This window comes from Macrobrachium nipponense, chromosome 9 (genome assembly GCF_015104395.2).
Source record: "Macrobrachium nipponense isolate FS-2020 chromosome 9, ASM1510439v2, whole genome shotgun sequence".
Taxonomy (NCBI): domain Eukaryota; kingdom Metazoa; phylum Arthropoda; class Malacostraca; order Decapoda; family Palaemonidae; genus Macrobrachium; species Macrobrachium nipponense.
The window spans coordinates 77126030-77153631 of record NC_061110.1 but is presented as its reverse complement, the minus strand read 5'-3'; the positions used below and the strand labels follow the sequence as shown (position 1 = coordinate 77153631).

The following is a 27602-nucleotide window of genomic DNA, read 5'->3' as shown; positions in this document are numbered from 1 at the left end:
TCTGGGGTGCCTGAGTTATCAGGATCCCTCAAGATGCGTAGTGTCTTCTAAGAGCCCATTAGTACCCAAACGCCCCTGAGCGTCCAATAGCACATATTCAGTTTGTATCTCCAGAGCATTTTTTTGCGCCCAAGCGCTCAGGAGCGCCCTTCCACACGGAGAAGTTAGGGCTTCCTTTGGCACCCAATTGTTCAGTCCCCCCCTTCCCAACAGCGACAGGCCTTTGTTTCGTCAGTGGATCCTTCTTTAGCGCCCATTTAGAAACGTCTTGAAACATTAAGTTTTGTGAAGAAGCCTTCCTCTACAGCTAATCAGAAGACAGACTTGTCTTTATCACCGGTTTCTTCAGCAGAAGAGGAAGGGAGTAAGGAGGTGGAAGATGACTCTTCTTCATTGACCTACAGATCTCTACTTCAATATTTCCTTTGGACTTTAACCACCACCTTTTTGCCAGCGGTGCATGCTTCTCTTGTGTCTGCGTTTTTGATGAATAATCAGGCAGCTGATCCAGCTAAACTCTACAGGATGGTACTGTTTACTTCAGCTAGGAAGGAGCAGGGTAGACGCTTGGCTCTCGATCAAGAGAGAGCAAGGAAAGTCCTGTTTTAGCTCTCCTGCTGCTAGACTTTCCGAATGGAGATACTTTTGCTATGCTATTGGAGAAGCTCCCTCTTTGGGTGTGGCTGCCTCCGCCCAACGGGACTTCTCTGCTCTCACAGGCTTCCTACAAAAATCAGCCTTTTCCTCAGTAAAAGTAATGTTTTTGGGTGCAGAAATTGACCATTGTTCATACACCGAACTCACTTAATTTTCCTTATGACATCTTTTCTAAATTTCATCCGTTCTTATTACGTATTGGTCTTGAAGATTTGTATTCAGATTTAGAGAGAGAAGAGAGAGAGAGCACTGTAGGCATTTTATGAGTCTTATAGCAGGGATAGAGTATCTTGGACATTTGCAGTGTAATGAATGTTAAGCTGAGAGACAAGATCAGTGTTGGCATTAAGGTATAATAACTAGTAGAATAATTTAACAATTATTTTATAACCACCAAAACCAAGTTACAGCAACAAAGCTCACTGAGGTTATCTTGCTCTCTTTCATTCTTTGTGGGGTATTAGCCATTGGTAGTATTGTTTATAATTTTCCAAAATCACAAAAATGTTATTATTCCAAAGTTTTATATTTGATTGACTTTGTTGTCGTACTTGATTGTTATAAAAATGCTTTTAGTTTTGTTTGTGTTTGTAATAAACCATCATTAAATGTGTTGATATCCATTGATTAATAATTTAGGTTTTAGTGAACCTTGAATTGTTTAGTATAAAGTTGAAGTAGTAGTCAAGAATCTTAGAAGGAGAAGAATTAATTCTGGATCATATATCTTTTTCAGTCTGCTTGTAGCTGCATTTTTTGTATATGTGGATAATTCCCTTTGTTATATACGTATGTGAATTTTTCTAGCATTTATTTATTTATATAATAAAATACTGTGTAATTTATAGTACTTAGATAAAGAGTACATGTTAATTAGAAACTATAGCTCTTAGTTACCATTATTAGTCGTGGACAGTGAAAAAAATATACACGTATTTAAATTTGTATGCTTTGTTTGAAAATAGCTTACTATTTAAAGCCTATAATTAGATAAAAAATTATCCACATGTAGAAAGACTTATTTATAGTTACTGAATAAGAACTTGATAACACTTCTGTTTAAAATGTCATATATTAAGGCCCCTGTGTGGTGTATGGTTAGATAAACAGCATAGGCTTGTATCTTACCTCTGGCTAAAATCCTATTGTAAAGTTAATGGTACTAGGTCTCTGAATATAGAAGATTTACAATATCAGGCTTGTCAATACAAGTTGGAAATCTGGATGTTAAAATAATAATTTCATATCTGGTTAGGAAGCAGTACATGTATTGTGACTTGGACCAGCTTCTAAGAATTAGGAAGTGGTCAGTCACAAAGTTGTTTCCTTCTGGTTCGCTAATGCGAACAGCAGTTGGTTTATCGAGGCATATTTCAGCCAAGGGAAGGATGTTCGTTCTTTTGTCTGTGATTAGGATTAGTTAGCATTGCACACATCCTGAACGGATGGGGTATTTTTGAGAGTTTTTCCCTCATTGACCTATTGTACAGAGCAACAGCTGTGTTTTTAATATTGGAATGGGTTACATTTCCATTTTTATGTATTTTTCATTACACATGCTGTCCCAGCCCTAAAGTCCTATCACCCAATGACGTTTAATCTTATGGTGGATTCTAAGAGGACTAAAAGATTTCTAATAATTATAGAATGAAATACACTGAAATTCGCCTTTCAATAAGAAAAGATCTTATAAAATTGCTCTCTCTCTCTCTCGTCCCTCTCCTCCTTCTCCCCACTCTTCTCTCTCTCGTCTCTCTCTCTCTCTCTCTCATCCTCTCTCTCTCTCTCTCTCTCTCTCTTTCAAATTTAGATTAATGTCATATGTTTTTAGTCTTATTTTTGTTTCTTCTAAACTAATCTACTGTTGTTTCTATAATTTTCAGAACCCTTAATGAAATACCAAAGACCGAAGAAGACGAAAGATTATATATTGATCCTAACAATATTGAAGCTAGCTATGCCTTCACTGATGCAAAGCGCAAGTTGAGACTTGTGTTGAGCATCGCCGATTTTTCCATGTCGCCTTATCTCTCAGAATTTGGAAGTCCCTTTGGAACAGAGTAGGTGTATAAAGTAAAAACTCTTTTCATACAATCAACTTACCTGTCAGATATATACATAGCTAAGACTCCGTCGTCCCCGACAGAAATTCAAATTTCGCGCCACTCGCTACAGGTAGGTCAGGTGATCTACCGGCCTGCCCTGGGCGGCAGGACTAGGAACCATTCCCGTTTTCTATCATATTTTCTCTGTCGCCGGTGGTATCAACATTGTTGCTATTACCTCCTGACTTAGATTCTTATTTCATCCTTTGATCATCGTTTCTCGGCTTTTTGGTGACGTATCTGGATCGTGTTTTTGGCATTCGCTACTGTGGACTGATTTTGGACTTGCTTTTTTATTTTTCTCAGTATGTCTGATTCAAATGTGAGTGTGAGAATGTGTGTGAATGTAGGCTGCAGGGTGAGGATACCGAAAGCTTCGGTTGATCCTCACACTGTATGTCGTAAATGTAGGGGGTTTCAGTGTTCTGCTACTAATACTTGTCATGAATGTGAGGGATTAAATGCAGAAGAATGGAAGACTTTAACTTCTTATTTGAAGAAGTTAGAGAGGGATAGGGTTAGACGTTTGAAAGGTGTGAGTACAAGGCCTATTGAGCCTTTTATTGATCCTTATTCTAATCCTGATGAGTTGGATTCTCCCTATTTGTCTAATTCACAAGCTTTACTTTCAGAATCGGCCTCGGAAATCGCCGATCTGAAAGCTACAATTCAGCAGATGAAGTCCAAAATGGCGGACTTACAAGGTAAGGCTAGTGAAAGTGAACATTACAGTGAAGTGAGTTCTCCCAGTGTTGTGGAGGGGGCGTTTGATCGTCCCTGCGACGCTCTCAGGCCTAGACCTCTTCCAAGCTCCCATGCCCAGAGGAGAAGGAAAGTCGAAAGCCTTAAGGAGGTCGTGGGGAATCCCCAACGGTCAGACGTCCCTTCAGCAGGCTCTGTTTCGTTGCAGGCTGCTCAGGGGCGCTTTAGAAAAAGCGTCCTGCGTGAGTGTTTCTCATCCTCTCCCTCTCCCTCACCTAAACGAGGGTGGAAGGAGTCGGATCTATCTAGGCCTCTGAAACGGCATTTGAAAGAACCTGAATTGGATTCGAGCCCGGAGCGTTTCTCAGATGAAACACCCTTGTCTATTAAAAAGGCGAAGGTGGTGTCAGCGTCACCCGACGTGGACGTGGAAGAACGCTTTCCTACTCCTTCTCCCCCGATTGAAGATGACGTGGGAGAAGCTTCAAGGAAGATTCTCTTGGCAGTACAGGAACAACTAGCCTCTTTGGTGGGAGTGTTAGCGAGGGATCCTCCTCGTAGGAAGGACGTTTCGCTTCCAATCAAGAAGTCTCGTCCTCTCTCCCCTGCAAAGCGAGAGACGTCATGCAGACGTGAAGCTTCCAAACATACCGCAGAGGCGTCGGTTTCGAGAGCGAGATCGAGGGAACCTTACGGCAGACACGTAACGCCAGATAGACGTGAGGCGTCTTATAGGCATGAAGCGTCATTAAAAGCTTCTTATAAGCGCGAGGCTCCAACCAAGGTATTGGCGCCAGTTAGGACGCCAGTTGAGAGCGAAGCGTCTTCCAGGCGCGAGGCGTCATCCAGACGTCAGCAGCCAGACAAGCGGGAGGCGTCAGCCAGGACGCTTGGCGGACGAGAAGCGTCATCCAAGCGGGAGGCATCATCCATTTATGGAGAGAAACCTAGGCTGTTGGGGCCTTCTAAGAATATTAAAGTTGTGAAGAGGAAGGAATATCATTCCCTTAGCCCCTCTCCTATCAGGAGTTTGTCTCCCCCAGAGGAAAGACGTACTGATTTGTCAGCGGAGACTCATCTAGACCCCGAGTTAGAAGTAAACTCGGAGGACGAGTATCAGGGAAGAGAAGGACTGTCGAACTATAAAGTTTTGACAGCCTTGCTTCTAGAAGAGTATGGAGACGACTTGACCCCTGCCGCTCCTCCTTCTCCGCGCTCTCTTTTCTCGAGTGCTAAGGCGAAGAAGTCTTCGTCTTTTCTTAGAATGAAGCCCGCCATTTCGATGAAGAGGGCTCTTCAGTCATTAGACTCATGGATGAAGTCGAAGAAGGAGTTGGTAAGAACGGTCTTCTGCATGCCCCCAGGCGAGACTAGCTGGTAAAAGAGGCATTTGGTATCAGACGGGAGAGAATATGGGCATTTCTCTTCCGTCTTCGACAGAAGCGGACTTTTCGACCTCAGTTGACGCTTCTCGTAGACAAGGTTTGAACTCTGCCCGTATAACTTGGGGCATTTCAGAACTGGATCATCTCCTCAAGGGACTCTTCCATGTATTGGAAGTTTTCAACTTCTTAGATTGGTCCCTTGGGGTGATGTCCAAGAAAGCCCATGATTCTGAAGGACTCGAACCAGAAGTCCTTCTGTGTATTTTGTCTTGTATAGACAAAGCGGTTCAGGATGGCTCGGTTGAGATCTCCTCTTTATTTGGAGCAGGTCTTCTTAAAAAGAGGACAGTTTATAATGCCTTTTTGACCAAAGCGGTCTCCCACTCTCAGAGGGCAGCGCTACTGTACTCTCCATTGTCAGACTTTTTGTTCCCTTCTCAGTTGGTGAAGGACATTTCTCGTTCATTAACTGAGAAGGCGACTCAAGACCTTCTGACGCAGTCAGCAAAGAAGAAGAAACCTGCTACTGCAACGGACAAGAAAGGACCGAGTACATCAGTTCAGCCCTTTCGAGGTGGCCCGACCTCCAGAGCTCCCGCAAGAAGGAAAGCTCCTGAGAAGAGAGGTAGGTCTGCCTTTCGTCCTTTTAAAAAGGGAAAGTGATGCTTCTCTCCTCCAAGCACCAGTAGGTGCCAGGCTCCTGGGATTTGTGGAGGACTGGGCACTTATAAACGCAGACGCTTCATCGATGTCTGTAATAAGGAAGGGATATCGTATCCCTTTCCTGAACACTCCTCCCCTAACGTCAACACCGTGGGAACTAACAGCCAAGTACAAGGATCCTGTGCTGAGGGATACTCTTCGATCGATGGTGGATCAGATGTGGGAGCAGAGCGATAGAACTAGTACTGGATCAAAACTCCCCGGGGTTTTACAATCGCCTTTTTCTGGTTGCGAAAGCCTCGGGAGGCTGGAGACCAGTACTAGACGTCAGCTCTATGAACAAATTTGCTCAGAAGGAGAAGTTCTCGATGGAGACTTCTGCCTCAGTTCTTGCGTCAATGCGACAAGGAGATTGGATGGTGTCTCTGGATCTCCAGGACGCCTATTTTCACGTCCCGATCCACCCTTCATCGAAGAAGTACCTCCGTTTCATGACGGGGGGAAGGATCTTTCAGTTCAGAGCCTTGTGTTTCGGCCTTTCCACAGCTCCTCAGGTCTTCACAAGCCTGATGAAGAATGTGGCGAGGTTTCTTCACCTCAAAGGAGTAAATATCTCTCTGTATCTGGACGACTGGCTCATCAGGGCCAGATCAGAGAGACAGTGCCTTGGAGGACCTTACGTTTAACTTTAGACCTGATCAGATCGTTGGGATTACTCGTAAACCTCGAGAAGTCTGCAGCTGACCCCAGACAGAACTTAGTCTATCTGGGGATTCAGATGGATTCTCGGGGTTTTCGAGTATTTCCTTCGCAAGAGAGAATCGCAAAAGGTTTGCAGAAAGTCTCTCTCTTCTTAAGGAAGGAACAGACGTCGGCAAGGGAATGGCTGAGCCTTCTAGGGACCCTTTCCTCGCTCGAACAGTTCTTCCCGCTAGGAAGACTTCATTTACGTCCGCTTCAATTTTTCCTCAAGAGGTCTTGGAGTTGGAAAACCGGACATCTTTCAGACGCCTTTCCCATTCCAGTGGAGATAAGACCGCACTTGGAATGGTGGTTGCCCCCTCTGAAAGAGAACAAAGGGATCTCTCTAAAAATCCAGAACCCAGACCTAGTGTTGTACTCTGACGCGTCGGAGAAAGGTTGGGGAGCAACATTAGGCTCGAAGGAGGTGTCAGGCACCTGGGAAACAGCGCAGGTGTCTTGGCACATAAACTGCAAAGAGCTCTTCGCCGTACACCTGGCTTTGAAGAGTCTAGAACCTCTTGTTTCGAACAAAGTAGTTCAAGTAAATGTGGACAACACCACAGCACTTGCCTACATTCGAAAACAAGGAGGGACTAAATCCTCGTTCCTTTACGAACTTACAAAAGATCTTTTACTTTGGACGTCTCAGAGGAACATCTCCCTTCTTACAAGGTTCGTTCAGGGAGAAAGGAATGTGAGGGCGGACAGGCTCAGCAGGAGGAACCAGGTCCTTCACACAGAGTGGACCCTACACGAAGAGGTGTGTCAAGATCTCTGGTCTCTGGGGGGTGGGGGACTCCTCATGTGGATCTCTTCGCCAACGTTCATCTCCAAAAGGCTGGCAGTCTTTTGCTCGGTCGTGGAAGACCCCAGAGCTCTTATGGTAGAACGCCTTCCCTGCTGGACTGGTCTCACGTAGACGTCTACGCTTTTCCTCCATTCAAAATCCTGGGACTAGTGCTGAAAAAGTTTGTGGCTTCAAAGGAGACGAGGATGACATTGATAGCCCCCTTTTGGCCGGCTCAAGACTGGTTCACGGAGGTGGTGGAGTGGATCGTAGACTTTCCCAGATCCCTACCAAGAAGGATGGATCTTCTCAAACAGCCACACTTCAAGAGGTATCATCAAAACCTCTCCGCTCTCGCTCTGACTGCCTTTCGACTATCGAAAGACTCGTCAGAGCGAGAGGGTTTTTCTCGCGAAGTTGCAAGCGCGATTGCGAGAGCCCGCAGAACCTCCACTAGACAAGTATATCAGTCCAAGTGGGAGGTTTTAGAAGGTGGTGTAGAACTAAGAAGTTGTCCTCTCCACTACCTCTGTAGCGGAAATTGCGGATTTCCTTCTATTCCTGAGAGAAGAATCTCATCTAGCTGTATCCACAATAAAGGGATACAGAAGTATGCTCTCGGCAGTCTTCAGGAATAGAGGATTAGATCTGGCAGATAACAAGGATCTCCACGATCTCATAAGGTCCTTTGAGACTTCAAAGTCTAAGGAACCGGTCCCTCCTAACTGGAACCTAGACGTGGTTCTCAAGTTCCTTTCATCCGTAAGGTTCGAACCTCCTCATCTGGCATCGTTTAGAGACATCACCAGAAAATGCCTATTCCTATTATCTTTAGCTACGGCAAAGAGAATTAGTGAATTACATGCTCTGCAGGATAAAGTAGGATTCAAGGGAGACTCAGCTATTTGCTCGTTTAAGACCCTGTTTTTAGCTAAAAACGAGAATCCCACGAATCCCTGGCCTAAGTCATTCGAAGTCAAAGGCATATCGAGTCTCGTAGGCAGAGAAGGCAGAAGAGGTCTCTATGTCCTGTAAGAGCTCTGAAATTCTACCTTCAGAGAAAGCATCAGATGGGAGGCTCTAGGCAAGGTCTTTGGTGCGCAGTAAAAGACCCCACAAGACTGATGTCCAAGAATGCTCTGGCATTCTTTGTGAGAAACAACATTACAGACGCGCATAAGGTCTGTCCTGACGAAGAGTTCCGACTGTTAAAGTGAAAGCTCATGAAGTGAGAGCAGTAGCAACGTCTCTCTCGTTTCATAAGAATATGTCGCTTAAAAAAACATCATAGATACGACATTTGGAGATGTAACTCAGTATTTGCATCTCATTACTTGAAAGACGTTGTGTGACCTATGAGAAATGTTTTTCTCTGGGTCCTTTCGTATCGGGGCGGATACGATCCTGGGTATGGGAGCCGACACCAATCCTTAAGTATATACTTTCCTTCTTTTTAGATATGGTCTGGAGTCTCTTCTAACAAAAAGGACTTGGTTTAGCACGGGCGGCCGTCTCTGTTGTTCAGTAAGAGACTCTTGTCATATCTAATTAGATGAGTATAACATTTTTTTTTTTAAATTATGTATGTGTGCGTAGTGTGCTTTTTGAGTTATGGTTGTTGTGAAGAGTTCAGGGATAACTCGGAACAATCTTTATTTCTAACATGTGGTTAGGATCAGGTGGTCGGGATTGGTTGTGTGCTCCTTCATAAGGTGTATTGTCATATAAGTGGATCAGCACCCATTGACAAAGTCCTTTCAGGCTCTGCCGAGTAAGCGGATAAGACCCCTTCGGCAGACCCACAAGAACTCTTGGCCATAGATCATATATCTCGCTAAAGTTTCTTGAGGTGATGCAGACTACTGAGCAAACACCCACGAAGTCTACCACCTATCAGGTAGGAACCAAGGTTTTATTTATACCTACAACATATGTTGTTTACCTGTCTATTCCATAAGTAGCTGTCTCTTACCCTCCACCAAAGGGTGCCAATCAGCTATGTATATATCTGACAGGTAAGTTGATTGTATGAAAATGATATTGTTATGTTACAATAAAGTTTCATACATACCTACCTGGCAGATATATACAATTAAGGCCCACCCAGCCTCCCCGCAGGAGACAGGTGGAAGAGAGAAAATATGATAGAAAACGGGAATGGTTCCTAGTCCTGCCGCCCAGGGCAGGCCGGTAGATCACCTGACCTACCTGTAGCGAGTGGCGCAAAATTTGAATTTCTGTCGGGGACGACGGAGTCTTAGCTATGTATATATCTGCCAGGTAAGTATGTATGAAACTTTATTGTAACATAACAATATCATTTTATAAAAACACCAGTATTATAGGAACCAAGCCTTTTCAATTTACTTATTACCATTTAATCCCTTTTATTATAACCTGTAGAATATTACCTGGGTCTATCCTTTTATGATTTGAAAGTTAATTTCAGAATTATATGCAGTAATACACAAGATTGCAGGATGTGGAGAGAGCTCATTCCTTGTTTAACACATACAAAGGGATAATCCTATTTAAAAATGGTGGTGGTTGTAATTGTTTCTTGTACTTGTAATTTTTTAAGTTTTTGTGGCTTATATCTGAAAGTTTTTAAAGTGCATGAAATCACTCACAGTGCAGTTAGAGATAAACTCTAATTCATTGCAAGTACTTCTTCTTGTCAGTTCATGTTATGTAATGTTCAGAATGGCTACACTTCAGGATTATCATGAAAGTGGAACTGAAGCTCATAAGTTCTGGATGTAAATGCTGGATGTGCTGCACACAAAAGACCGTAGATTAATAAAGTATTACTTAAAAATGTTTTGGTCATGAAAATTAGAAAAGAAGGAGCACTGAAGAACTAAAGCTTTTTTCTTTTCCACTATGATTATTTATATGGAAAGTTACCTTCAGATAAAAACAAAGAATTTATTTGTGGCGTACATAAGTTTATCTCTTACTTGAAGTGAAGTTTTGATTGAAATTTTGTAGCAGTTGTGTTTTCAGTAAAGCTAATGTTTGGTAGAAATAAAATATATTGTAATGGTTGTTAAGCAGACACTAAAGTTTAATGATAAGCTTTTAAGATATGGAAACATTTTGTATTTCTCTGAAATTTTCTGTAGCTTTCAAAGTATACTACAGTATAGTAACAAATTTTCTTCTTGCATAAAAAAGAATTTTATTTATGTAGCTTACCTAGTAATTACATTGCTCACAGTTTTACTTGCTAGCAACGCAAAATTTTGAAATTCATGGGTAACGCTAGTTAACTGTGTATGTGAATGTGACTTGGCCATGCCTACTTTCAGGGTAAGAGAGGAACAACCTAGCAAAGAGCTCAATTTGTTCTGCAAGCTTTTGACTGAAGTTCAATTGTGAGCAGTCAGCTTAATTTTAGTATTTCAGTGATATTTTCTTTTGAATGTTTCTCCCCCTTTGGTGAAGTATTACTTTTTGGATTGGCTGAATGTCCTCTCTTGCACCAGTAGGGGCATTAGGGGTGGCTTCCTCCTTACCATCGAAGTACTTAAAAAGAGAACTTTGGTGCTCTTTCACCACAAAGGGTGTCACAGCCTCACAGCAATCGGCTTTGCTCGTCTCTCCTCTCAATTGCCAGCACTTTTTCCTTCAATTATCTGTCAGCAACATTGCTTCAGAAGTTCAGAAGAAAAATGCTCAAGACCTTTTAGTCCAGTCAACTAGGTGGCCCAGAGTACTTTCGACTGTTAGTGCAAAGTCATTTTCTCCCCTTCAGAACCTACCCTTTCATGGTGACAGACCAAGGGCCCAAGCCAGACCTAGGACAGATCTCCAGTTTGTTCATGAAACTTACCTGTCAGATATATATATAGCTGTATTTTCCGAAGTCCGACAGAATTTAAAAAACTTACGACACACGCAGTGGGAGTCAGGTGGTTAGTACCCATTCCCGCCGCTGGGAGGCAGGTATCAGGAACCAGCACACGCTATTTGTGGATTTAATTGATTTTGGCTTGATTTCTCTTTAAACTAAGATGTCTGGGACTAGTTCGGCTAGCGCCAGGTTTTGCACTAGGAGTGAATGTAGAGGTAGGCTACTGAAAGCATCAGTAGACCTGCATACATTGTGTAAGAGTTGCAGGGTTCATGATTGTGTGTATGAAGATCGCTGCAAGGAGTGTGCATGTCTTTCGGATTCTGAGTGGAAGGCGTATGAGACCTATCTTCGAAAGCTTGAGCATGATAGGTTAAGGAGGTCTTCCTCCAGGAGCGTTTCAGGTAAACGTCAGGAAGTTAATGTTTCTCCTACTAGCCCTCCTACTGTAGTTGCTACTCCTAACCCTGTAGTGTTGCCTTCGGGCCCTGAAACAGTGTCTGTGGAGGGTAATGCCCTTACTTTAATCTTGGAGTCGATTCGTAATTATAATCGAAAGTGCTTGCTTTAGAAAGCAAAAGTGAAGGTGCTAAGTGCAGTGACAGTGCCCCTTGTGTAGTGGAGGGTGCGTCAGATCGGCCCCATTTTGCCTCTAGGCCGGGACCTCTGCTGGACTCCCAGGTTTCAGGGAGAGAGCATGTCGAAAGCCGAAGGAGGGTTACGGGGAACCCCCACCGATCTGACGTGCCTTCGGCAGTTTCTGTTGACGCTACCCAGACTGCCAAGGAGCGTGCGTGTGCACGCCTCCTCAAGGAGTGCTTTTCTTCGTCAGAGGCTTCCTCCCTGTGTAAGGGGTGGAGCTCTCAGTCAGTGTCATGCCCATTGAAAAGGAGCGTTTGTGATCGGGAAGCTTCACGTCCAGGATTTTCTCCCGAGCAACGATCTTCGCCTGACAGCGTCTTCGCAGCCTTCCCGCTGCAGAAGAGGAGTAGAGCGTCATCGGACGATGACTTTTGAGCGCCCCAGTCGCTCCAGAGTGCGTGAAGAGGCGGTTCCTGTGAGAAGGAAGAAGGCGTCCCTTCGCCCCTCGCCTTCTCGCAGGATCAGCCCCTCTCCTGATAGGGGGTCTTCTCCCACCGAGAAGATTCTTCGCTCGTTGCAGCAGCAACTTGCTGATGTTCTTTCTAAGAGAGAGACGCATCCACGTTGTCGCAGGAAGGATGACAGGCTGCCAGTGAAGAGGTCTAGACAGTCTCCCTCTCCTTCTCCTCGCTCGTCTCTCTCTCCCTTTTCGTCTCCTTCTAGAGTTTGTGTAGCTCCCCAGCGGCTCTCTAGAGGACGTGATGAGTTTGTTTCACGCTCTTCGCGTGAAGCGGTATTACCCGCTCGTAAGTTTGCTACCTTTCAAGAGCGAGACGTTTGTTTGGACACTTCGGTGCAAGTGCAGCATGATCTTGACGCTCGGTTGGACGCCAGGTGAGCGCCAGTGACAACCAAGAGTGCACCTGTGGACACCAAGCGCGCACCAGTGGATGCCGAGCGCGCTTCAGTGCTAGTCAAGTGCGCGCCAATGGACGCCAAGCGCGCGCCAGCGGACGCCAAGCGCGCGCCAGCAGACGCCAAGTGTGTGCCAGCAGACGCCAATTGTGTGCCAGCGGACGCCAGCCGCGCGCCAGTGGATGCCTATCGCGCGCCAGTAGAAGCCAGGTACGCGCCAGTGGATGCCAGGCTCGTGCCAGCTGACGCTCAGGTGGACGCGGATGTAGTAGCTCGTCGCCACCCACGCATTTTAGAGGATTCGCTTCAAGTTTCTTTGCATCTTCAAGAGACACACAGTGTTCCCGTCTCTTCTTTGCCTGCTCAAGAGTCCGCTGTGCCTTCTACTTCACAACAACGTTCCGCTGTGAAACTTAGACCTGAAAGTCTAGCATCTGCTTTGCTTCTTCCTACTTCTCCTGTTACGGAAGGGGAAGTAAGTGACGCTTCGGTCGAGGCTGATGATGAACAACCGATGGCTCCTGTCTCTTCTGACTGCCAAGTCTTGACTCGCCTTCTTCAGTCTGAGTTCGGGGACACTTTTCATCCTGAAGCTCCTCGCTCTCCCCCCTCTCAACTTTCATCTTCCAAGGCTAACAAGGTCTCAGGGTTTGTGAAGATAAAGAAGTCCCTTTCGACTAAAAGAGCGTTGCTTAAGGTCCATGACTGGATGGAGAGAAGGAAGGCCCAGGGAAAGACCTCTTTTGCTCTTCCGCCTTCAAGACTTAGCGGAAAAGCAGGCATGTGGTACGAGACGGGAGAGGACGTCGGCATTAGACTTCCCTCTTCTGCTCAGGGAGACTTTGCGAGCATCGTGGATGCCTCGAGGAGGTCCCTCCTGTCCTCGTCGAAAGTATCTTGGTCGACAACGGAAATGGACTACCACCTTAAAGGCCTCTTTCGAACGTTAGAGGTCTTTAACTTCCTAGATTGGTGCCTCGGCGTGCTGGATGCCAAGTCTAGGAGTACCGATTCTATTAGCCTGGGGAGCTGTCCAGTGTAATGTCTTGCATGGAAAAGGCCGTCAGAGATGGTTCAGAGGAGTTGACAGCTCATTTTTGCACAGGACTCTTAAAGAAGAGATCCCTGTTTTGTAATTTCACGGCAAAATCTGTCTCGCCCTCTCAAAAGGCAGAGTTGCTCTTCGCTCCTTTTTCGGACCATCTCTTCCCTTAGGCTATGGTTAAGGACCTCGCTATCAGTCTTCAAGAAAAAGCCACTCAGGATCTACTTGCCCAATCATCTAGGAGACCTGCGGGCCCTTCGTCTTCAGGAGTTTCGATTTCTAAGAAATCGAAGCCCTTTCGAGGTGGATCTTCCTTGAGACCAGCCTCTCGAGGAAGAGGCACTTCCAGAGGCAGAGCCCCCGCTCTTTCGAAGAGCAAGAAGTGATCTGGAAGTCCTTCAGTCGCCGGTAGGAGCCAGGCTTCAGCTGTTTGCGCAAGCCTGGGAAGAGAGAGGTACCGACAAATGATCCTTGGACATCGTAAGGAAAGGTTATCAGATCCCGTTCCTAAAATCACCCCCGCTGTCTTCGACACCCAGGGATATGTCACCCTCTTATCGAGGGGAGAAACAACAAGTGCTTTACGATTTGCTCAATCAGATGATCGTAAAACAACCAGTGGAACAGGTCTTCGACCTGGATTCCCCGGGTCTTTACAACCGACTGTTCCTGGTGCCAAAGCAGTCGGGAGGATGGCAACCGGTACTAGATGTCAGCAGCCTAAACCTCTTTGTCATCAAGCAGAGGTTCAAGATGGAGACGCCTCAGTCAGTGCTTGGAGCTTTAAGACCGGGGGATTGGATGGTGTTACTAGATCTCCAGGACGCGTATTTTCACGTCCCCATCCATCCCGAGTCAAGGAAGTACCTGCGGTTTGTCCTGAAGGGGAAGGTATTCCAATTCAGGGGACTCTGCTTCGGTCTAAGCACGGCTCCGATGGTGTTCACCCTCCTTATGAAGAACATTGCGAGGTGGCTTCATCTTGCGAAGATCAGGATCTCTCTCTACCTGGACGACTGGCTCATTCGAGCCTCCTCGAAAGACCGGTGTCTGGAGGACCTTCACACGACCTTGTCTTTAACGAAGTCCTTGGGTCTGTTGGTAAAGCTCGAAAAGTCACATCTGACCCCTTCTCAGTCCATAGTCTATCTGGGGATTCAGATGGACTCAGTGGCTTTTCGGGCTTTTCCGTCCCAGGGGCGACAACTTCTATGCCTAAGCAAAGTGTCAGCCTTTCTGGGGAAAGAATCATGCTCGGTGAGGGAATGGATGAGTCTGCTGGGGACCATTTCCTCACTGGAGAAGTTTGTTTCCCTAGGGAGGTTGCACCTCAGACCACTTCAGTTCTTCCTGTCGAACAACTGGAAGCACGAGAACGACATGGAAGCGATCTTGTTGTTATCGGAAGAGGTAAAAGAACACCTAAGATGGTGGTCAGATCCGCGGAAGCTTGCAGAAGGACTTTCTCTCAAGCTTCAGAGCCCCGACCTAGTGTTGTTCTCCGACGCGTCTTCCACGAGGTGGGGAGCGACACTAGGGGGGAAGGAAGTGTCAGGCACCTGGAGAGGGGAACAGGTGTCCTGGCACATAAATCTCAAGGAACTTGCAGCAATTCATCTTGCGCTCCAGTTCTTTCAGGAAGAAGTCTCCAGCAAGGTGGTGCAGATCAACTCGGACAACACCACAGCCTTGGCATACCTCAAGAAACAGGGAGGAACCCGCTCTCGATCTCTGTTCATCCTTGCGAGGGAAATCCTGTAGTGGGCGAGGTCACACGACGTCACTATCCTGACGAGATTCGTATCAGGAGTGGAAAACGTACGAGCAGACCTTCTCAGTCGGCAAGGTCAACTGCTGCCGACGGAATGGACACTCCGTCAAGACGTATGCCAGAGGCTGTGGAAGTTGTGGGGATGTCCTCTCGTGGACTTATTCGCAACTTCCAGAACAGGAGGACTCCGCTGTACTGCTCACTGGTTCTGGACCCAGGAGCAGTAGCAGTAGACGCCCTTCTTTGGGACTGGTCGGGACTAGACCTATGCGCCTTTCCCCCGTTCAAGATCCAAGGGGAGGTAATGAGGAAATTCGCGGCATCAGAGGGAGTGAGGATGACCCTAATCGCCCCCTTCTGGCCCGCGACCGACTGGTTCACAGAGGTAATGTCCTTGGTAGACTTTCCAAGGACTCTGCCCCCAAGGACAGATCTACTCAAACAGCCCCACTTTGAGAGGTACCACAAAAACCTCCCCGCTCTGAGTCTGACTGCGTTCAGACTATCCAGAAGTTGGCCAGAGCGAGGGGTTTTTCAAGACCTGTGGCAAAGGCGATCACCACTGCAAGTAGACCTTCCTCTCTTGCAGTGTACCAATCCAAGTGGGCTGTTTTCAGAAGTTGGTGCAGAAAGAAGGGCATTTCCTCCACCTCTACCTCTGTGAGCCAGATAGCAGATTTCCTTCTTCACCTTAGGAAAGAAGCGAAACTAGCCGTTCCCACGATAAAGGGCTACAGAAGCGTGCTTTCTGTGGTCTTCAGGCATAGAGGACTCGACTTAGCGAATGATAGAGACATTCATGATCTCATTAGATCATTTGAGACTGTGAAAGTTCTCCAACCGAAAGTACCATCATGGAACTTAGATGTGGTACTTAAGTTTCTCATGTTGAGTCAATTTGAACCGCTCCATTTAGCCTCGCTTAGGAATCTTACTAAGAAGACCATTTTCCTAACCGCTCTGGCGACGGCGAAGAGGGTTAGCAAAATTCAAGTCATAAGCAAGCACATTGGGTTCAAGGATCATAGTGCAGTTTGTTCCTTAAGTCCTACGTTCTTAGCAAAGAACGAGAACCCTTCCAACCCTTGGCCGAGGACGTTCGAGATCAAAGGGTTGTCGGAGCTAGTGGGACCTGAAGCTGAGAGAGTCCTGTGTCCCTGTCAGGGCTCTCAAGTTTTATTTGCAGAGAACCAGAGCATGCAGAGGCTCTTCGGAAAGAACTTGTGGTGCTCTGTGAAAAAACCAAACCGATCTTCCGATGTCGAAGAACGCACTGGCGTTCTTCTTAAGAAGTACGGTTAAGGAAGCCCATGAAAAAGTGTAGTGAAAGTGACATGGAGCTTCTGAAAGTGAACGCCCACGAGGTGAGGGCTATCGCGACCTCGGTAGCTTTTCACAAAAATATGGCACTCAGTGACATTTTGAGTGCCACATATTGGCGGAGCAATTCTATGTTCGCTTCACACTACCTGCGGGAGGTGAAAGCAACATACGAAAATTGTTACTCGCTCGGACCATACGTCGCTGCAGACACTGTTTTGGGGGCAGGATTTAGTGCTCATCCTATCCTTTAATGGTTAGGGGAGTTTTTAACTTGTGTTAGTGTTGTGGGGTTGACCGCCTGAGGCGGATCTTCCTTCCTTTAGTCTAGTATAGTGGGACTTTCCTTTGGTAGACTTGGCCAGGTGGTGTTTTTATTACTTCGTTGCCCTCATGGTATGGTCAATGGTCTAGTCACATCGTGGTCTCGCCCCTGTTGACAGATCATCTAGAGCACACCAGCTATATAGGTTTCTACCTCTCTGGCAACTCTAGTAAAGCACAAGCAGACTTGGGTGACAGTAATCACAAAGTCAGCTATGCTAACAGGTAAGGAACCAAGATATCAATTATCTGCATGTATATGTTTCCTAAATATTCTATTCTGTCTCTTCCCACCACCAAAGGTGGGATTCAGCTATATATATATCTGACAGGTAAGTTTCATGAACAAAATGATATTGTTATGATACAATAAAGTTTGTTCATACTTACCTGGCAGATATATATATATATCTGTATTTTCCGAAGTCTGACAGAATTTAAAAAACTTACGACACACGCAGTAGGAGTCAGGTGGTTAGTACCCATCCCGCCTCTGGGAGGCGGGTATCAGGAACCATTCCCATTTTCTATTCATACTTTTTATTTCCACTGTCTCCTGAGGGGAGGTGGGTGGGTACTTAAAATATATATATCTGCCAGGTAAGTATGAACAAACTTTATTGTATCATAACAATATCATTTTTTCGTATGTGGAACAAACCTTCAGTCCTAATAGGATTACTTTCCAAGTGCCAACTGGTAACCGGTTAACACAACCAAAGATTATAAAGCAAGGAATCTGTGAGATCTGGCAACTCCTGTGAATACGAGGTGATAGCTGGTCAGAGACCGTGCACCGGACCTCGTGACTCTCCAGTCTTTTCCTTAACTGCCTTGGGGAGTAGTCACTTTCACTTTTGCTCTCCTTGCAAGCTGGTTATTTTGTGCAAGTGTTCCTTTCAGTGTGTTGTGTGTGTTTGTTTTGGTTTATTATGGATTCCTCCGAGTTTTCACAGCCTCGTCAACACGTGTCCGGGCACTCAGGGTTTTCTGTGCTCAAGGTTTCTAGCGTCTATATCTACAGATCCACATACGACATGCAGTAGGTGCAGAGCCAATTATTGTACTAATATGAATCCCTGCCTGGAATGTTGTTTCTGGCTTAAGTCACAGTGGAGGGTGTTTTATAAGAAGAGGGAACATCGCAGAGTTTCAACTCCTCCTTCTTGGGAGGGGTTTTCTTTGCCTTGTCTCTACGATTCATCTGTTCCCTCTCCTGTGATTGCTCTCCCTGTGGCTAGTTCTAGTGTTCCCATGTTGCCTTCCTTTTCTTCCATTTATTTGTCGATGGAATTTATGTTTAATGTAGCTCCCTCTCCCTCAAGTTCCATTTCTTTTCCCGAGAGGGAGAAGGCTACACCATCTAATTCCTTTGTTTCAGGTTCGGAGTCATCCAAGATGGTGGCTGTTTGGGCATTGCTTGGGCTACAGGGTTCACCTTCCTTGGATGAGCTGTTGTTGCATTTCTTGGAGGCTCATACCTTCCCTCCAGCCCCCATTGCTCTCCTGCCTCCTCAGGACTCCTCTACGTTGGCTCTCGCATGCTGTCACCTTGCAGAGCCTCACCAACATTCTCTGGGTCATGCCTTATCGCTCCACCAGTGAGGCCATCGATTAGTGCTGGTCGTGTAGATGTTGTGACATCACTCCCAGTGCCCTCTCAGCCTATGACGTCAGATGCCGCAGCCACTCATCCTCCCGTCACTATGACGTCATCTCTTCCCACTATGACTGTCATCTTTCTCTCTCGCTGACCCATCCGAGGTGTTGTTTCAAGTGGTCTTCAAGAGGCTGGACTCAGTTTTGGAAGAGAGGTTTTCTGCCTTCGCTACGAAGCAGAAGGATTGTAAACGTAAGCTCTTTTCTCCACCTCCTGCTTCTAAGAGACCTCGTAAGGAAGGGAGTTTAACTCCTTCTCCTGCTTCTTCTCCACACTGCCTTGCCATCATGTCAGACATTGGAGGATATTTGTCCTCTGCGAACGGAGGGAGTTCTTCGCCTCCTGCCTCTCACGACCGTGTCTCCCCCATGCATTCCTTGTTAGTGCAAGTGAGAGGAGTGCTTCGCCATCTGCCCTGCAAGGTCATGCTTCTCCCCCGCATGTTTGTGTTCGTGAGGTTGACAGTGAAGCTTCTGGAAGGAAGTCATCCTCGTCTTCATTACATGGCCGTGTGTCTCATGTGCATGCTAGTAATGCATCCTCGTCCTCTCTTCATGGCTGTATCTTTCCTCATGGACGTGTTCATGACAGTATGAGTGTTGAGAGTGATAAGGGTGTTTCTGCACCTTCTGTACACTGACGTGGTTCATCCTTGTACATATGTGCTGATGAATTTGGAGGTATTCCCTCTTCATCTGTTCCTGTTCCAGTTTGTCGGCGTAAGGATGATAAGGCGCTGATTAAAAGGTAAAAAGTTGCAGCAATAAAGACAATGACTTCTTGCTTTCAATAGATTTAAAAGATGCTTACTTCCAGATCCCTATTCACCTTTCGTCCATGAAGTTTCTGGCATCACTCTGGGAGAGCAGATATCCCAGTTCAAGGTCCTGTGCTTCGGGTTGACCATGTCCCCTCTGGTGCCCTCGTTTCGACATGGGCTCATGCTCAAGGGATTCGCCTGTTAAAGTACCTTGATGAGTGGTTGATCTTAGCAAGCTCCAAGGAGAAACTGCTGCAAGACAGAGATCGTCTTCTTCAGTTTTGTCGGGAGCTAGGCATGTTAGTAAACCTAGAGAAGTCGAATCTTGTTCCCACCCAGAAAGCGCTTTATCTAGGTATGGTTCTCCCATGGTTATAAAGTTATGTACAACTTCCAAATCTCCTAACCTAACCTTTAACTGCACCCCTTCCCACACTAAAACACTTCCTTGTCCCCCAACCCATGTATCCTCACACTTGTACACCGCCTTTTCACTTCCCAATCACATCTCTCCAGTTCACTCACCACTGACCCACTCACCAAGGAAGCATGTGCTCCCGTATCAACCAAACCACAGTATTCACTATCATTTATTCTGACCATCGCCACCATTTTCCTCGTGTTCCATGCACACACATTCACTGTTACATCCACCTGGTTATCCACATCACAGTCATCCTCACCACATTCATCCTCAGCTACCTCGCCACTTCCGTACTCCTGATTCAAAACCCCTTCATAGTCCCCTTTCCTAACCAACTAATTACAACCGTTTTCCCCGCACTGAATCCTCAAAACCCCATGCTCACTACCTGTACTTATCCTCCCTCGATACTCAACTGGTCTGTCCCATCCAAAATACAAAAACACCTTTATTCCAAACAACTCAGCTACTGCTAACAGCAATTTATGTAACATTTCCTCTTCCCCACCTCGTTCCTCCGTATATGCCACTCCCTTCTGCACTTCACTCATCAACCTCACTTGCAACTCATTCACACTACCAGGTACCTCTTCAACCAGACCTCTCCCTTCCAAGTCTTTCAATGCCGAAATCAAACATTCACACACTCTGTCACCCCCTTCAAACCTCTCTCTTACAACCAAACCCTCAGGCACCACATTCGGATCCCAGTCACTCTTCACGACACCGTTGTCCCTACCATGCATCCTAGACATTGCATCAGCAATCACATTTTTACTCCCTGGCACATATTCTTGCGATCCTAGCATTCACACTCTCCTTCTTGATCATATACACTAATGGCCGATGGTCCGTCCGGATGATAAATTTTACCCCATACAAAACCACTCTCAATGCTTTCACACAAAACCTTATTGCCGAAAGCTCCTTCTCAACCACCGAATACTTCTGCTCCGCTTTATTAAAAGCTTTACTTACATATGCAATTACTCTCAACTGTTCCTCCCCATTCACCTCTTGCATCTGTGCTAAACACCCTCCCATACTAACCACGCTCGCATCAGTATACAGCTCAAGCTCACTCACATCCTCACTATAGTTTGGAAAGGCCAAGGTGACATCTCTAGCAGCCTCATCTTTCAATCTCTCAAATGCTCCCACCATTCGCTCATCCCACCTTAGCTTAGTACAATTTTTCTTCCCTGTCCATTCAGTACTGCAACGGCTTCCCTATACCTGAACAATTGCTAACAAACTTCCTCCCAAATTCAATCAACCCCAAAAAACCCTTTTAACTTGCGCATGGTCCGGGGACGCGGAAATTCCCCTCATCATTTCCTGCATCATCTCTTGCACTGCATTCATCATTACCCTGAATTTTTCGTCCATTTTCTCGACCATTCTCTCTTCCGTTCCTTTCACCTCTTCTTTCATTTCCACTTTTGCACTCCTTAGCATTCCTCTCATTTCCTCTAACTCGCTCTTCAGCTCCTCACACTCTACCCTCAACCTCTCATTCTCCACTTCCAACCTTTCCTTAGCTTCCCTCGCCAACCTCAGCTCCTCCTTCAGCCTCTCTATCTCCTTCAACCCTTCCATCCCCACTTTCTCCACCAATCACCCAACTCAATACCCTAATCGTCCTGCAGCTGCCACACCAACAGTCCCTGTTCGGGGACCAAAAAATAATGTGGCAGGATCACAAGCTTAAAAACTGCTGGGCAAATCCACCCCCACATAAACCTAATCACTCCAGCTGCCAAACCCAATCTCAGTCACACTTTCCTCTTTACACTTCAGAATACAAGCAGGACAATTGACCTATACCTACACACAAAAAAACAAAAAACAAACACATGTACTTACCCAACTCCAGATACTCCGGGCTATGCTGTGCTGTCCACTGGACGAGGTCACTGAGACCACAAACTATAAGGCAAAAACCAAGAACCACAACCCACAACCCAACAACACAACAACCAAGGACCACAACCCCACAACTCAACACCACAACCATAAACAAGGAACACAACCACAACTCAACAACACAGCAAACAACAAGGAACTCAACCACAACAAAAGACCACAGCACAAATAATTACTAACACAAAAAAACAGCATTACAAAAGAAGCAACACACACCCACTAACAACACCAAAGCATCACAAGAGCTCACTAACAACAGCCCTCAACAACTCACAACCACACCAAGGAACTACAACAGCCCCCAACAACAACAACCCTCAACTACAACTCACATTCAACAAACTACAACTCACATTCAACAACAGAAACTCACAAGCACAACAAATCCAACAGAGGCACAACAACTCTAAGCAACTAATATCAAACCCAACAACAATCAGCAGCAAACCAATAACACACTATTTAAATAACTTCCAATGCCCTCAACACTTTCCAGAGACCGCTGCCAACACTACTGATCATCACCGATTCTGACTAAAGACCTGACTAAAAACTGCCTCTAAAACACAGAACTCTAACAACTAACAGCACCAGCAGACAACCCAGAACCCACCAAGTGCCAATTCAGTTGTTAACTATCCATACAGCAATTAAACTCTCTCTCTCTCTCTCTCTCTCTCTCTCTCTCTCGCTCTTCTCTCGCTCACTGCTCTCTCTCGCTCTTCTTCTCTGCTTCTCTCTTCTCTCTCACAGACGTTGTCAAATGGAACTCCATAACTCCTTCATAGCAAGTGACAGTGCTCTCTCCTTGTCAGTGTCCAAGCTCCACCCCATTCTCTATCTGCTATAACTAGACTAATGCACTGATGAAATTTCCTCCAAACTTTTCTGTTCCTTCAAAATTCGACAAGATACTATAACTGGTTCACTTAAGGTAGATCCTTGGATGAGCCCTATGCCTATGAGACGTTAGTTTGGCGGCCACTGATTGGCTAGGAGCTGCCTACCTCCCGGTACCAGCCAATCAGCGGCCGCCAAACAAACGTCTCGTAAGAATAGGGCTCATCCAAGAATCTACCTTAAGTGAACAAGCTTTATAAGCAGCCTAACATCTTGCAAGTACCATACTTGGTAAGTATATATAAAGCTTTATCATAAAAAGTCATAATTGGAACATTTTTTTATATTTTTTTTTATTTTGCAGCAATACAAGCCTAGAAACTGATGTGTTAACTTGGTTAAGATGTCATCTGGCTGAAGCAACCAACCTACATGATCGTTCTTTAGTTACACAGTTGCATGAAACTATACGATGTGTGCAACTTTTTGATGCTCAGGTAATGTATTCTTTTCAGCAAAGTGATTTTTTTTTCTTCTTGTTTAATATTTGGACTGATGAAAGTTATAGTGTTGTGAGCCATAAGGCTGAAAAAAATGTATTATGTTAAAACTGGTAATTTTCGATTTGACTTTATGCCAAAGTAATCAGCAGGAGAAACAGTTTAAGTTGAGGTTACTAAAGTCTGTACTACATATTTTTGTCTTGAAAAGACATTTGATAGAGCAATGAGAGAAATAATTAAATGGATGTCTGAAGGACAAAAGATATAAAATTAACTCATTAATGCTTTCACTGCAGTGTATGATGTAGATAATTACAGACTAATTTCCCTAATAAATTGTTTATACAAATTGTTAGAAAAAAGGGGTAAATGTATGAAGTAAGATACATATTAACCCTTAAACGCCAAGCTGGTATTTCCGAAAGTGTCTCCCGTATGCCGGTGGGGTTTGGGAGTGAGCGCCCAAGCGGAAAAAAAGTTTTTTTTTTTAAACTCACAGCACGCTTAGTTTTCAAGATTAAGAGTTTATTTTTGGCTCGCTTTTTTTTGTCATTGCCTGAAGTTTAGTATGCAACCATCAGAAATGAAAAAAAATATTATCATTTAAAAATATTGGAATATATGACAGTGCAAAAAAAAATGTTCATATATAATTGTGTACAAATCGCGCTGTGAGCAAAACGGTTAGAGCTAATGAGTTCCTTTTTGTTGTTGTATTGTACACTAAATTGCGATGATTTTGACATATAACAAATTGTAAAACGATCAAAGCAACACAGAGAAAATATTATCACAATATGATACATGAATTCGTAACGCACGGATGTAAAAAAAAAAGTTTTTTTTCAAAACTTCACCATAAATCGAAATATTGTGCTAGAGACTTCCCGTTTGTTGCAAATTAAAGGTAATTGACTGAATATTACTAGACTGTAAGTGTTGTAGCTTACAATTGCAGTTTTCGACCATTTCGGTCGAGTTAAAGTTGACCGAAGGTGGAATTTTTTCTATTTATCGTGATTTATATGAAAATATTTCAAAACTGATAAAAGCTACAACCATGGGTTGTTTTTGTTGTATTCTACATGATATTGCACACATTTTCATGTATAAAACTCTATGTAACGGCTAATATAAAATGGTGCAAAAATTACGACAAAGTGATGAAATAATTTCTGAGATGTGTCGCTTTTTAGTGATGCTTTTTAGTGCGAGAAGAAAGAAATTCGCGCATGTGCGCCTGGGTAACGCTTGTAAACAAAACAACAGCTTGATCCGTTAACTCCCAGCATCCCTCAAGGCGTGCGATTCAAAATTTTTTGCCAAGTAGGCCTATAACTATTTTTCTGCAAATATTTAAAAAAACTTTTTTGAGTCAACGTATTTTACGTCAATTAAGCACACAACAGACAATTTTTGTCAGTGTAAAATACGTCCAATTGGCGTTTAAGGGTTAACACTTACCTAACTTTGATCACAGAATAGTAGATCCACTATAAATTCACTATCCCTTGTGGAAGCTCACATCTGGAGAGGATTTGAAACCCAGCAAATAACAGTAGCCATTATCTCAAATGTATAAAAAGCATAAGATACCACTTGGGGATACTTGATATTAAAAACATGATACAAAAATATTATACATGGTCACTTTCTAGTTTTCATTGAAAACATTGTGACAGACCTTACATTTCAAATATGAATTTACATTTCCTGAGAGACTTTCATACTTAAAAACTGACTTCCACAAGGAAGTGTTGTTAGTAACACCTCTTCACTTCAGAAAAATTACATCAGTAATGAACTGCCCGTTGGAAAAAAAATAGTACATATTTACACTGATGATTGTGCTGTATACTATACTGCATCAGACAGAAGACTTCCTGAATGTATCATCAGTAATGCTTTAGACAGAGAGGCCTTATCAGTAGGTTTTCAATTCTCTATAGAAAAGAACACAGCAGTTGTTTTATAAAAATGTAAAGTGAAAAAATGAAGAAACTCAAGATTAGACATCATCATATACACCTCTAAGCAAGACAACATAAATTCCCTGGCATTGACTAAATCATCCTTTTTCTAGGTTGTCTTGCCAAGCTTGCTACCTCTCTTGCAGCTCTCCTTCTGCTTCTGCTGTTACAACCAGGTCATCTGCATACAGTAGATCCCATAGTATATTTCACTTATTAAATCCATTATTATTAATTACAAAGAGGAGTGGGTGCAACGCTGATCCTTAATATAATCCAACCTTTACTTCAAAAGCATCTGTCTGTGTGTCTTTACTACTGTTCTCGCTCACTTGTATATTACATACCTTGATCATGCTTATGATTCTCACAGAAACTTATTTCATTCCCAATCTCTGTCAAAAGCCTCTTGTAGGTGTACAAAACACCATTATAACTTCCTGTTACCTTCCAAAACTTCCTGTACCTTTCTTACATAAAAAGGGCATCTACTGTGCTTTTCCCTGGGTTGTAAATCTAAATGGAATTTTGTAGATGTCCTCAATTTTGCACAGTTTGTTTTTTATCACTTTCTGATACCTTAAGCTTTTGTTCCATAATCTTTAATCCTCTGTAAATTTCACCTTAAATTACATCACCCTTTTGTTCATAGATTACACCATTTCACTCTTCTTGCAATCAAAAGGCACTCCTTCTTCCCTCCAGCATCTTTCCAACAGTTCACATGACCATTATGTACTTCCTTGTGCAAAACTCTTATCTGTTGCTCCTCCTGTGGTCAAAGTGAAAGACTATTTAGTGTTTGTGTGGGCAAAGGGAAAATAGACCCTTTTGTTTGGATTTTATTCTCAAATACTGCTTAGCACCTGAGTGTTTATAGGTGGATTTTGGTTTCTGTTAAAGTACATCATGGCTAAAGCCTCAAAATCTGATAACTGAGTGTCTGTAAACAGATACCTCAAAACCCAAATCTGTCTTTAATTGTAATATTCTCTTGTACTAAAGCAATTTGTTTTCTGTTTCTTCAGATTACTGTATTTGAAATTGGTTGAAAATAACTTCATGAGATTTCATTGTGGTTATATTTCATATTTCAGGGCAGAGAACAACTAGTTAGAAGTCTCATAGATGACTACCGTAGTAGATCACCTTATGTGGCTTATCTTGTTCGCAGTCGTCAAGGGTTACTAACAACTATTGCACACCTAGAGAAGTAAGTCAATACCCTAGTACTAATATATAATTTTTTAGTGTATAGTTAGAAATTCCCATGAACTTAATATTTATTTGTTTAATATAAGAAATTTAAGTTCATTGTTTCATGTTAAAAATTTGAATGTTCTTCCCTAAGAACTCCTAATAATCCAGACTGAGTTGGGAATTGACAATTTATTAGATGTGATAATTGCAGTATCATTGGAAGTTGCTAAGAAATATAAAAAGTAAGTCTGTAGTAAAATACAGCTGAATAAGTTATAAGAGAAGTGGTATCCATGGATGAAAATGTAAAGAAAAAATTAATTTTGCTCATTAAAAAGGTTTTGACATAGTTAACACCTATTTTCGGTAGTCGTTGTCTAGTCCTCAAGGAGTACCCTTTCCATGTTCTATCCAGAGCTCCATAGTGACCAGACTAATGTCAAAGAATTCTCTTAACTGGTCCTCAAAACCCTCCCACTTCCCCGACGAAAAGACATGGGTTTTGGGTATGGCATCATTCTACACTGACCAACAGAAAGGAATGGCATCTTGGTTGGATTTTGGTTGTATGTAAACAATGTGACAGTGCATACGTGCACAACCACTTCTTCTTCTTGCAGTTTTGACATTCTGAGTACATTTATACTCTATAACACATGATAGAGTACAAATGTACTCAGAATAAGTGGGCACTTTTTATTATTGTCAGCAAACGCTAATACCCAGTTTTCCTACTGTGTCAAAACTGCAAGAAGAAGTAGTAGTTGTGCGCGTACGCACCGTCACATTGTTTACATACAACCAAAATCCAACCAAGATGCCATTCCTTTCTGTTGGTCAGTGTAGAATGATGCCATACCCAAAACCCATGTCTTTTCGTCAGGGAAGTGGGAGGATTGTGAGGACTCAACAGGGACTAACCAAAATAAGTTTTTCCTAAATCAAAACCTGTATTGTAGTATACTGCCTGAACACCTGAATTAGCCCTGGTCACTGACCAGCGAACTATATCCCCACAGATTTACCCACTAAGTGGGTAATTTTAACTGTCAGTGTTACCAACGCTGCAGGTAAAATCTAGTCAAATGTGTTACCTGTGTTACCGTTGGCAACACTGCTGCAAATACTGGCCACCAGAGGCCTGTCTCTGCAGTTGTTCTTCGTTCACGTGGAGAGCCAGACGTATTCCTGCTCCCAGCAAACATTTGGTCTTTTAGCCTGACCCTCACTGTGTTTACCGAAGCCTTGATAGGGTTTGATATCCTTGGCTTTTGTTTACAACGTGTCTTCCAATTTCCCTGATTTGGATCGTATTTCGATTGTTTTTGGAATTTCTCTGTTGGGAGGAGATGGTCGAACCTCAATCTCTGCTTCATCAGCCTCACCTCCAACAGCTGCTGGTTGAGATGTTGGCATGCTTCGTTTCTGTGCTACGTGCAACGAAGGATGAGTACCCTCAAAAT

At 44.1% G+C, this 27602-nt stretch overlaps 1 protein-coding gene across 1 annotated transcript in view; it reads left to right on the top strand.

Annotated features, from left to right (window-relative positions):
• Positions 1-27602, top strand: part of LOC135218667 (GTPase-activating protein and VPS9 domain-containing protein 1-like) — a 387415-nt gene that overhangs the window by 229681 nt on the left and 130132 nt on the right. The window contains exons 14-16 of the mRNA XM_064255113.1: positions 2541-2717; positions 22831-22963; positions 26037-26152. Coding sequence (XP_064111183.1) covers positions 2541-2717; positions 22831-22963; positions 26037-26152 — 426 coding nt within the window. The remainder of the gene's footprint in view (positions 1-2540; positions 2718-22830; positions 22964-26036; positions 26153-27602) is intronic.